The sequence below is a fragment of the Oryzias latipes genome, chromosome 4, assembly GCF_053564925.1.
Source record: "Oryzias latipes strain Hd-rR chromosome 4, Olatipes_Hd-rR_3.1".
In the NCBI taxonomy this organism is placed as follows: Eukaryota; Metazoa; Chordata; class Actinopteri; order Beloniformes; family Adrianichthyidae; genus Oryzias; species Oryzias latipes.
The window spans coordinates 32,187,511-32,200,637 of record NC_136240.1 but is presented as its reverse complement, the minus strand read 5'-3'; the positions used below and the strand labels follow the sequence as shown (position 1 = coordinate 32,200,637).

The 13,127-nt window shown below is 43.7% G+C and overlaps 1 protein-coding gene across 1 annotated transcript in view; it reads right to left on the bottom strand.

The window, feature by feature from the left end:
* Positions 1-2,814: 2,814 nt before the first annotated feature.
* Positions 2,815-13,127, bottom strand: part of prdm5 (PR domain containing 5) — a 61,196-nt gene continuing 50,883 nt past the window's right edge. Inside the window, exons 14-16 of the mRNA XM_004068394.5 lie at positions 12,387-12,472; positions 6,356-6,460; positions 2,815-4,671 (exon numbers count right to left, since the gene is read on the bottom strand). Of these exons, the coding sequence (XP_004068442.1) occupies positions 4,507-4,671; positions 6,356-6,460; positions 12,387-12,472 (356 nt within the window). The 3' untranslated portion in view covers positions 2,815-4,506. The remainder of the gene's footprint in view (positions 4,672-6,355; positions 6,461-12,386; positions 12,473-13,127) is intronic.

Sequence of the window (13,127 nt, the reverse complement as noted above, 5' to 3'; positions counted from 1 at the left end):
ATGATTATGGTTTCAACACCCCAACTTAAAATATTATTATAAAAAAAATAATAATAAGAAAAACACAGCTATTAATCACCATAGATATGAAGTATATTTTTCCAACCCCCCATCCTCTGTTTCCCAATCGTAACACTTGTGCTATCCTAGGCACTTTAACATTGGGAGTTGGGTCATCTAGACCCACTAGACTGTGCTCTGAACCTTTTTCTTCAATGATCTGTGATCTTCACTGGTGTCCATGGATTACATGAAATCTTTCCACCTTTATCCACCTTTGTCATGGTAGGAATAACGAGTCAATCAATGTAAGGGTGGGGTCATAGGATAGCACAAGGGTTTAGGAAACCCAGAATTACCAAATGTTGTAATTCCTAAATTGAGCACTGGAAGCTGGTAACAGAAGAGAACAACTTCTCATTAGCTGTGTTTCCATTACAAATATGCACAAAATGTTATTGAAATTGTAGAAATGTTGAAAAAACACTATTCCGCGATTACACGGTTTCCAGTAAATCCTTATTATGTGATAAACACAAACCAACTTGCGCAATAAGTCATTCAAAAACATGGAGATGGATGTGAAAAATGATTTACGGCAAATACATTCCAATTTCTGCTGCGACACTAGCGCTAATTATCTATCAAAGGAGCCGTCGGCGTCTTATTTAAGCCATAGAGTGGCGAGCTCCTCACACGTGGGAGCGGCTACGGATGAAGCCATTTTGGGAAATCATGGTCGGTGATTTTACAGAGGAGCTGTGGATACAACAATTCTGCATGATAGGCTGTGCAGCGCCCAAGGCAGCTAGTTCCTACTAAGAAGCACATCACCATCTGGTTGCTGGTCATGTGACTCATTTAATTCTAAAAATGTGTTTCCATTGAAGTTTTGGGAAACATGTCCATTTCAATAGGCCTCAGAAACCTTAGACATGTAGGGCCCTTGGTAGGGGGGGTACCTGGGGGTACCTCACGCACACACATTTTGCAAGGAAGGTGGGACCTAGGACCATCTGTCCCCTACCCCATCCCTGGTGGGGGGTACTGGGCCCCTGGCAACAGCCACCGTGTCCCCTGGGTGCCGGTTTCCTGGGCCCGGCGGTGCTCTCTCCGCGCGGGGAGGGGGTTCACATTACACCTGAGCCGGGTGTGTCTGCATCCCTGTGGGGTGGGTTCTGGTCCTTGCCCCTGAGCGCTGGGCCCCGCCAAATTTCCAACTGTGGCCAAGCCTGGTCGGGCCATATTTACAACACCCCTTGTGGGCCCCCCTTTTCCTCCTGGGCGGGGGCGGCTAGCCCCTGCCTTGCTCCTTCCTGGACCAACCGTGGGCCGGGTGGGTGCCTGCCTGGATTGCAGAGCGGGTCTCCCTTGGGGGGTCCTGGCTCGTACCTGGGGTTGGGGCAGGGGGATGCCCAGAACTCCTGGGTGGTGAGGGGGTGCCCGTCTGGGGCTGTGGGCACCCTTCTCGGGTGGGGCCCTGCGTTGGGCCCTCCTGGCGCGGCGGGGGGCTGGGGCGGCGCTCTCTTTCCCCCCGTGCCCACTTACTCTCTGGCTCTGGGGGCCTCTCGGCGGTCCTGCTGGCCCTGGCCTGGGTGGCGGATGTGGTCGCCCGGGGGGCGGTTGTTTTCTGCCTGCTGCCGTGTGGCGTTGGGGGGTTCTGGCTGCCGTTGCTGTTGCGGCGGGGGTCTTGGTGTGGGGATGGCTGGGCACTCTCCCTCCTTCTTTTCACATTCCACATTCCACCATCCATTTTAGAAGAACACTCACCTGAGCACAGGTGTTAGCTCACCTTTGCACTAATAGTTTGCATGATTGAATGAATGAAATATTTCACACTAGTTGGTTTGAAGGCATAAGTACGTGTGTGTGAACACTATCTGTTTTGTGTACATGTTGACATGTGGACATTTTTGCAGCTAGCAGGTGTGTTGATAACATTTGAGTGTGTGTTTGGACAGGCCCCGCCCTTTGAGATTTGTACTACATTTGAACCTTACCGTTATGATAAACATCCAGTAAACTTGTTGCTTTATGCTGCTTTATGGTCTTACCCCCCCCCCCCCCCCCTCATATTATCACCCTCCTACCCCCCCCTCTCTCTAACATCCCTCTCTCTTCTTCCCTCCTTTCCTTTTCCATATGGTCCAACACCAAAGATTTTCAAATATGGCCTCAATTACAAAAGGGGTTTATTCAGACATACCCTTGGTTTGTCTAAAGATCAGGTGTGTTTAGCCAATAAGGAGTTTCAAGGGCAGGTTGGTTGGAAAACATGGATTTGGGGACCCCTGATTTGGACTTTTCAGTCCAAATCAGGGGTCAAATCAGAACATTCTGGATTTTTTTTTTTTTTCAAAAAAAAAATGCAAACTTAGAGAAATGCTGCAGTCTTTTGGTGTTGAAATGAACGGAAAAATTATTTTCCAACTTGGAAAACGCACATGATCGTACAAAAACAACAGATCTTCCAACACCACAATGTAGAATATCTTTCTGCACCCAGACAAAGGTCAGTTTATCTGGATGGGTGCACATTTTCTAGACAACAATCCTACAGGGAAAATAAAACATTAATAAGGATTATCAAAATAATTTATTCCAGTTTGGCCGGCCAAATTAAATAGCTTGGCAGGCAACATTCGGCCCACGGGCCATGGTTTGCCCACCCCTGATCTAGTTGGTAGAATCCAAACTCTTTCTTGGGTCAAACTGAAAAAAATGCTAAAAATCGGTTTTGTTATCTGCAAGGAGAGAAATGCTTGAGTTTGACAACAAACACAACAGCAGAATGAAAAGCACAGAAAAGGCCAATGACATGATCAATGTTTACTCAAGTCTGCCTTTGAAACGAACACTTAAAAACAAACTTTTACTCCTGTGTTTCTATCTTGTATAACATATCAATCCTGGGTTAACATTTTATGTTCTTTAACCTGATTAGCCCTATTAGTCTGGGAGGGTTGGCTTGCCGTTCTCCTCCGAGCGCCCAACAGGATCCTTAGAGACCTTCATCAGTTTTTTATTTCAGAATCGTGAGCTGGGATGTAATCCAATGCGACCACAAGAAATACGTTAATTGTTGAACCAACAGCACCCAGTTTGAAACGTGACATACTGGGATGTTTTCAGGAAGCCAGAACCACATGTTAGCATTTGTTGAGTTTGAGCTACAGTCCCTGTAATGAGAGCGAGGCGCAGGCCTCCCACTTCAATCCAGATTCTCACAGAGCTCAAATCAGGAGATAGAGGAGACGCTCTATGAGTGATGGACGTGAGAAAGACTTGCAGCATCCACAGAGAGAAACCATCAGAGGCGCCCTTTGGTGTGTGGCTCTACAGATCCGGCGAGCGGTGACTGTGGCCTCAGAGACCGAAAAAAAAAAAGCCTTAATTAGCCTCCGCTCCCATCAGACTAAGAATAGATGAACAAGGAGAACTGAACGCTTTTAATCAACCCTCAATGCCATTTTTTTTCTTCACTGCTCACAAACATAATTAGAGCAGGAGGAGGAAATGGAGGTTTGGTAGGTGATGAGGTTTTGCACAAGTCAGAAAAGCATCAGGGAGACGGGGTCCCATCAGCTAAATGAATTGGAAAAGAAGACAGAAAGGGACTTCCAGCCAAATACATGAAAGTGTATTAAACAGTTATTAAAGCAGAACAAAGCAAAAGCTTAATGAATGGCCGATAATGACAAAACACATTTAAGGAGAAGCCTTAATGATGAGGAGCTACAACAAATCCAGCCAAAACGCAGAGAAGGAACTTGTAAATATTGGGTCTAATTAAATTACCTTTTCCCAAAGTGCAGCCAGAAAAAGCTGCACGAAAGGCAAACGACAGCATGTTTATAAGGCCTGACTATCATATAAACAACAGCTGAGCGCCCAGAGCTGGTTACTGTTTTCAGACCTCTGCCTCTCCATCTTCTGTGGTGCTGCTACAGCACAGTACACAATCAAAGCCATTCAATACAACAAAAGGAGTTTGGACTTACAAACAGGTGGCACTTGAAACGGAAAGGTGTGAACATATGGAACACATACATAGAAAGTTGGAAAAAAAGAAGCAAAAAAAAAAGCCCCCACAAATGTTTTTTGTCACAGACTTTCTTCAACATTTGGCAACTGGCCACAAGAGAACAGTAAAGGCTGAAGACAAGAAAGCAGGAGGTCAGGCAGGGAGAGTCTGTGCAGCAGCTCCGGTCAGAAATCAGAAAAACTGCATGTGAAATGGAAGACTGGGAGCAGACTCTCCGGCTCCGCAGGCAACGTATCAGGAAATCTGTTCAAATATCAAAAACAAGTGTACTGTGGAAAAAAAGACGAATGCACAGCCCGTGTTTTAGCCTTAAAATGCTTGCCTTAATGTCTTCCATATTTCCATCGCATGTATTAATAATAACAACATTTCTGCTGTCTGTCTGTCTCTGTAAACAGCACTTTACTGGGACATAAAGCCGAGTTTCATCCTGGAATCTCCTTGGTGCTCCCATAGATGGTTCAGCTTTCCGTCTCCCCGTGGACGTTCTCCATGTGCACTTTGAGGTAGTCGTTCCTGGTGAACTTCTTGTGGCACAGCTGGCACTCCGCCATGGGCCGGTTGGGGTTGTGCGTCAGCTTGTGCCTGCTGAGCATCTTCTTCAGGCTGAACGACAGGTCACACACCTTCAAGAACACGAGACACTCTGTCAGGACAGGCCTTTCCACCACTGACCTTCAGCACCACTTCTTCATTTTCTGCTTCCCTTCAAACGGGAACAGACTGATATTGAATTAAGACACTCACTGACAGCCTCCCCCCTCCCCCCCAATAGTGGGGAGAGGGATCGCACGCAACTTTAACATCCATTCTAAATGAGCCATTTTCTACTGTACAAACGGCTCTTTGCCCCTCTATCCGTCAGGATAATCCAGGGTTGGCTGGCGTCGGACTCTGACATAAATCCTGGAGAATCCCAGCATGGGGCTTCCTCGAATCCATCTATGATTTACACTCCAAAAACCTGCACACATGGGTGCACCAACAGCTTCATCTGAAGACTATAACAGAAAGCAGAAGGACAGTCAAATCGTATTCCTAGTTTAGTTCATTTCTTAGCTCCTTAAAAACGCTTTTAGAAAGTCCTCACAGCATTAAATAAATAAAGGAATGAATGAATGGAGCTTTTCCCCATTTGTTTGTTTGTTACAGCAGTACAGAAGATGATGATCCCTAAAGGCAAACTGAATTTGGGTCTGACTCAAAGCCGAAGGAGATGCTTCGATTAAACCTTCGTTTTGGATTACAAATACTAAAATCATTGTGTAATGGAGAGTTTGTGTGTCGTCACTTTCCTTTGCAACTCAGAGCAGACAGTCGTTGCATGGTTTTTAGTTTGGGGCGACTGCCAACTAAAAGTTTTCAAAGTGTGACACTTAGACAAATGTCTGATTGTTATCTGATTGTTTCCTTCCGCGTGCCACACTTTAACTTCACATGGCAAACACAAGAAACTTCGACATGCTAGCAAAAGATGATGGAAACGGTAATCAACTATTTGCTACACATTCATAACCAATGGATAGTTGGATAGTTTTTTTCACGCAACGCACATTTCCATTTTAACAATTAGTTTGAGGAATAACTAGGGAAGCCAGATTTATGAAAACTTTATGGACAAAGCAGTTAAAAGTTACTTTTTCTTCTACTATGGAAAAAAAACTGTCTTAAGGTAAAATTCGCCAAATTTAGTGAAAAATTGACCCACTGGTGTCAGAAATTGGCCCAAGCTTGGGTGTTAATCAAAGATTGACATTATAAAACACATGGATTCGGTGGAAACCAGAAACATTCATGCATAAATTCTGGTTAAAACAATTCATATTGACCCTAAATAAGGTGTTCAAGAGATGCCGGCATGTTCTTGTTTGTCATTTGCAACAACTACCTCTGACCTCTGGGTTTTATTTTCTTAAAATGCGTTACTAAAGTATGACTTTGAGAACATTTCAGATCACTTTCACAGCGTTTCCAGACATAATTGAGGCTCTCTGAATAAAAAAAAACAGAGAGCTGCTTCACACAAATGATGATAAAACTCAGCACTGACAAAGATAATTGTAAACACTACAAACTAATTCTGTCAAATGCTCCCTTCTCAGTCTATGGGAGTAATTATTGCTCCTGCCGTATTATAAGCAGAGGGTAATTTATCCCTCTGATCCTCTCAATGTGTTTACGTGAGATCAGCCCACTCTGCCCCTCCAGAGAAGTACGATCTCTATCTGCCGCTAACTGAGCTCCACATGTGGCCTTGTGCCAGAGCTCCGTCACATTTCCACGCACAGAAAAAAAGAACAGATCACTCACATCACATTGGAAAGGTTTCTCTCCCGTGTGCGTCCTCATGTGCTCATCCAGTCCTCTTTTCTGGCTGAAGGCCTTGTTGCATTCGCTGCATTTATACGGCTTCTCCTGCAGAGACACACATACACACAGCTTTCACTGACACAGAAGAAGCACAACAGTACATGAAAAATAATCCCCTCCATCACATGTGGAGAAAACCTGCAGGGAAAACCGAGTAATGACACGCGTCTGCGTGCACACGTGGAGGACAAACAAACGGGCAGGCACAGAAAGGAGAAAAACGCAAGAAAATGTGGAAGTATTCTTGTGGCAAACAAAGCTGCGCTCGCGCCGCAATTTGGATACAGAGGCCTGAACAGCCCCTGCAGGAGGAAGAAGGCAGCCAACACAGGGGCCATCAAAAACACATGGTTTCTAGAAAAAGTAAGGAAAACACTGAGCAGAAACTGCCTTTGAACGTATATCAGGGCGCTGGCACTGTGTGGCTGTGTAGTATCAATCCTGTGTTTCCACACCTCATCAGTTTACCCAAGAACATTTCCTCTGTGTCTTTTGGAGAGAGCTTTCTAAGGGCATGTGGCTCTGTGATGAGGAGTCCGGAAAACAGGCGGCGCGGTCTGAGGGCAAACACCTTACAAGACGTTGAGAAAAAAACGAAGGAGATAGCTGGTTTGGTTCTCGCCGTCACTCTTTAGGAAGCAGTTTTTGACAAGTCTGCCTGATAACGGAGGCTTTGCCCATTCTAGGCTTAGTCGTCATGGAAACGGGGTGAATGCAGGAAGTAAGGGTCCTGGGAAAGGCGCTATCATGTGGGCTGGGCAAGGAGTGCCCAGTCACACAGGATACAAAAGGAGGTAAAGATCAGGTTCAGCGCATGTGTGGGGATTTAAGGATGCGGCTGTGGGCATGTGACAGAAGAGAGACGAACAAAAGAAATAAAGGCCTCTGTGTGTGAGAGATCCCCCCCCCCAAACACACACACACGCAGGCACACACAGAAACTGACTGTGTCCTAATCAGTTTGAATTCCCACCTCCATCAGCAACTTTGACAGTGATCACCTACAATCAGAAAAAAAACAAGGGGGTTAAAGTCTAAAGGTCCAAAAAGAGCCACTTGGTGGACTTTGATGGTGAAAGGCAGCCAGAATGTCCCTGTGACCTCAGTAACATTGAACATCTGTAGCTGGGGGCTCGAGCAGCTGTTTAACCCCTGACCTGTGACCTGACCTTTCTTGAATCTCGCCGCCATATGCAAAGAGCAGATCTAGAGATGCAGAAAGCGGGGTCTTGTTTACCCACTTCAGCGAAGGCAATCTTCTCATGTGACATCTTCAATATGCAGGTATTTATAAAGCTGCATGGCAACAGGAAGTCTCTGCTACGTTAGCTTGACATCAAGCACAAGCACCGCAGAAGGTTAAAATGACTTTAGACAAGCTGGCAGCTTGACTCCAGGAAGTCTCAGTCTTGCAGAGAGGTTCATTTTCCCCTTTGGATTGGATCTGAATATCCCAGAAACCACTGGAAAGAGTGCAGTGAATGGATTTTATGGTCTCCAGAGTGATCTGCTGACTTTTCCTCTCATGCAACAGTCAAATTGCGTTATTTGAGGTGAAATGCTTCAGGAACAACAAGAAAAATTGCTTCTGGCTTCCAAGTCATCCCCCCTGATGGCTCTCAGAGTTTTCCAGCTCCAAAGATCAACACAGAACCTCTTCGAGTGCTTTGGTCTATGAGCAAATGCTTTCAAATACCAAATGCACTCCTACCAACCTCAAGCCACTTCCTCACATGTGTACCAGAGGTTCTCCGGGAAAAGCACAGACGATTGTGTCTGACTTGTTTAGCAGTTCCCAAAAATTGTTGGAGCGTCTGTGCTGGACAGTTTCAGTAAAGTGAACTGGAGTGAAAAGATTAGTAAAAAAAAAAAAAAGGCAGGAGAGTCTAAAGGCAGTCCTCGAGGATGGGTATCCTGCTTCTTTTCCATCTTTCTCTGTCTTTGTCTTTTCCTTTTGGTGGAAAATGCCTGTTCCAGGTAGATGGGGCTAGGGGTGAGTTTTGGTTTTTTGAAAAAGAAAAGTCAGACAACATTGATCTGAAACATCTAGAAATGCACACAAGCAATTGTTTAAAGTCCAATTCCAGTCAGAGTCACTTCTAGGGTTTTAAGTCTCACGGTTACACTGACAGATCTGTTCTGTTCACTACGGCTAATTCTGATCACAACAAAAGCTTTTAGATCCAAACGGAGAGGAACAAAAACACAGAAAGACACCATACACCACAATGCTTTCCAGCTACAAACTTAGAGAAATAACAATAAACATTATTTACTTGTCTTGAACATCAACTCCAAGTCCACTCTGAAGTCTTTTAAGAATCCATCTACAGTAATAATCAAGTTCAAAGTCTCCGCTCGTGTGAATTAAGTGTGACACAAGTTCAAAATCTCTCCAAGTTGGTGTCTAAACTGAGATGGTAACTGTTAACCATGGATGCTGCAGTGGTTGTGTTTGCGTGCTCTGCAGCTCTATCTCATCACTGATGGTCGTTCAACCACAAGTGTCAGAAGTTTGCCTTCCTCAGGCTTGAACCTGAGCTCTGCGAATCTCAATCACAGGATCACAGTGAAACAGTTTGTGCCTTTGTATGTTTGCATTTTTCTGGATTGTGTATTTTAGATCTGTTAACTTGAAGTACTGATCACGGGGTTATACCTAGATTACTTGGATTAATTACCCAAAACGGGAAAGCATACATGGAGCACCACAACAAAGTGGCTGGAATAATATACAGGAACGTGTGCAGAATACGGACTGGAAACCCCAAAGTCAAAATGGGAAACACCTCTGAAGGTGGTAGAGAATGAGAGGGCAAAGATACTGTGGGACTTCCAGATCCGGACTGACAGAATGGTAATGGAGAACCAACCAGACATTGTAGTGGTGGATAAAGACCAGAGGAAAGCCGTTGTGGTGGATGTGGCAGTGCCAAGCGATGGGAACATCAGGAAGAAGGAACATGAGAAACTGGAGAAATACCAGGGACTCAGAGAAGAACTGGAGAAAGCCTGGAAAGTGAAGGTGACAGTGGTGCCTGTGGTAATTGGAGCACTCGGGGCAGTAACCCCCAAGCTGGAGGAGTGGCTACAACAGATACCTGGAAAGACCTCAGACCTCTCAGTCCAGAAAAGAACAGGAACAGCTAAGATACTGCAGGACCCTCAAGCTCCCAGGCTTCTGGTAGAGGACCCGAGCTTGGAGGAGAACCCACCCGCTGAGGGTGAGAGGGGCGTTTTTTTTAATATATATGAAAATGTATCTTTTACTTTTTTTTTTTTTACTTGATTATGACTTGACTTTTGAGTTCAATTTATTTATTATGTTATAAAATGCATGACTGTACCAAAGTCTTGTACAAAACTAACTAACTTACCTTTAATCTGTTGTCGTCTAGCTGGGATTCGAATCAACATGATCATGAAGCAAAAAAATCAAAGAGACATAAAAGACACAAAACATTTGTTGCAGACGTGCACAAACAATATATCAACCAGACTGGCAATATATACATCTAAAAACAAAAAATCTGTTTTTTCATAAACAATGTAAGATATTTGTAAGACATAACTTTGCTTAAACACCATTTTCTTTTTGAAAACTGAACGTCAAACTCGCCCACATCTTTTCTGACTCAGATTTGAGCTGAAAAAAATCCCAACCACCTCAATCTGCCAACATCAAGTGATGGCAAATGTTTCAGTGGTCACAAAGCATCCAGAGCAAGCAAAGCCATTTACATCGAAAACTGTACAAACCCTTTATCGTCCAGCATGTCAGCAGTTCACATCTGCATCAAATGTGTTACTCTCGGCTAGCCCGGGATGTGGTTTGTGGTATAAACACACAAACTCCAATCACATCCATTACAAATCATCTTTTCATTTGCAATGAGCTGCAGCCCTTTCAGCCAAATGAAATAAGTTTCTTGCTAAGGTGACTTCATCTGCTCTGCTGTTTGTAACTGTTCAGCCCATATTTCACAGGGCGATGCGCAAAGGCAGATCTGGAACCACACATCAGTAAATCAGCGGCACCAGAAAGTTCTACCTGTCTGTTTCCTCAGAGACACTTCTTCACCTGGGATGGATGTCTCCACCACCAACACAGCTTTAAAAGAGAATCGACGGACGCTGACGGGCCCGGACTACCACAGCTGACGACCCACATCTATGATGAGAGTGTCATTCTTCCAGGGTGACACAAGTGCTGAAAAGGGACGCAGTTCAACCAGGAGTGTCCCAACCCAAGTGCTCAACCCCTATTTCCCTCCACCCTAAACACTACCTCATTCCACTTTTACTTTACACCGCCCTGTTTTTCGGCTTTATAGCCTGTAAGAATTAAAAGCGGGAATGTGTGAAGCCTACAGTCTACCTGTTAAGTGTTGAAATGACTTCAGAATGAAATGGCCTAGCAGCATTACACATGCTGGAAACAGACGCGTAAATTACATTAGAGCAAGTTTATGTTTCCACAAGCACCCACTTCAGCTCAACCATGAGCAACTGACACATCAAACTACACGATAGAAATCCCCGAGGCGGACGTTTTTATTAATGTCTCAAATGAATAACTGCACAAGATTAAATATTTACCATGCACGGTTCACAAATGCTCTTCAATTAAGGCTTCAACATGAAGTCACACTCAGGAATATAAACTCGGAGCAAAATGCCAGAATTTACACAAGAGCAGAGACTAAATATTTAAACTCTAATATGACAAATGGAATCATTTCTCCTGCATGTCTGTCTGCAACCAGTCAAGTCACAGTTTAAATCTTTCCCTTTGCCCTTTAGTAGAAGTTGCTCCTCACATTAGGCAGTGAGAATGACATTTTGCGATGCAGGCTGTTCCCACAGTTTTTCAGAAAATTTACAGAGATGTGAAATAATTATTATAAAGAATTAGAAAAAAAACAGAAAAGGGTGTTGAAACAAAACTGAGATGCATTCAAAAGAAATTCTTGAACTTTTTTCTAGCCTGTTTGAAGTTGATGTATTTCTCTGTTTTCCCTTTTTTCTGTGTGGGATGGTTTGTCCCATAAATTTTGACAGTACTCTTGTTTTCCAGCTGATATGTGGAGGAGGGGGAAGTTTCCACACACATTTGTCATCAAAACAAACCACTTGAAGTCCATTACTTAAAAACTGTTCCTTTCATTTACTGTTTGTTCTGTGCAACTGATTTCTACAGTTGTAAACAACTCCTTTAATTTTTCTTGTTTTTATTTACATATTTCTTCCGCTAAATTTGCATTTGCAAACTGGAAGCAATTTGAACAACAGATAAACAAATAGTCTTTTATGTGAAGGGGAAGCAACAGCTGATGTGGTACATCAAACGTGGTTTAGGTGAACCTCCTCTTTGTGTGCCGAAAACAAAAATCACCAAAAGCAAGTTTGTAATTTCATTAATTTAATAATTACAGGATTAATACTTACTATTAACAGGTTTGAATTTCAATAACAATAACAATTAGTTGCAGGCTAATCGTGGGAGTGATTTCAAGATTCCAGTTGGCTCGTTCATGCTCCTGCTCCTGTCCTTGGTCGTGGACCTCGTCTTTGACCGTCTCGCCCCCCCCAACTCAGCCCGGACAAAGCCCATCGACTACACTATTCAAACATGTAGTTGTAGAGTTAGATAAGCTAATTCTTCTTTCACTGTTCTGGTACATCCCCTGTCCGGAATCTGGGTTTTTCCTTACCGAGAAGGGATTTCTTATTTCACTTGTTTAGTTTAGCAATAAGCTATTACATTTTACAACTGATTTTATGTTTTGTATCATTAGTAAAGTCTGTTGAGACAACTGAGTTGTAATATTGGCTATATAAATGAAAACTCAATTGAACTGAATTAATGCAATAGTCTTTCACGTGAGGAACAGGATTAGCGCCTTTACTTCGTTGGTGTCAATCGAAATGGAACACTAACACGACTAATTCAAAACAGAGGGAAACGTACCCGAGTGTGAGTCCGAATGTGCATCTTCAAGCCATCATTCTTGCTGAATGCTTTGTCGCAGTAAGGGCACTGGTATGGTCGCTCACCTGGGAAATGAAAAACCAGCAAGAGTTAAAGTGCATCACATTCAGATGACAGGATTTTGGTTCTTCTGAGAAACTAGACCTCAAAGGAGGTTTTGCTGCTCATCCCAGGAGGTTCCTCAGCTTACAGGGATGAGCAGAAATGCAGTGATAACATCACCTGGATGACTCTTTGCAGACAAGTTAGTTCTTGTTAAAATAACAAGAATATACAAGCACACCATCCAGCAGGTCATGTATCTTTAATAAAATGCTAGAATCGTTTTTTGCTTTATTAGAATTATTGTAGCACATATTTAACAGGACATATTTTCATATGAGGCACAGTGGCGCTCCGCTGCACAGCTAAACTATATCCTGTCCAGTATTCAACTGCTTTAAGTCCACATAAGCAGTAAACTGGCAACTTCAGGTTAGATCAAAAGCAGTCCGTCCCGAATCTTAGAGATCATATCTAACAGTACACTGCTGACGACAAAGAGGAAGTGACAAGCTGTCAGTCAAACGGCACTGACACATGGACCCGTTTACCATGTGCTGATCCACGGGCCAGATAAGAACCCCAGAGTTGATTACTAACCCACAAAAGGGAGGTGAAGAAACGACCCAAACAACCGAGCAATTTTAAAGACTCAATTCCAAACTGAACCCCCAAAAA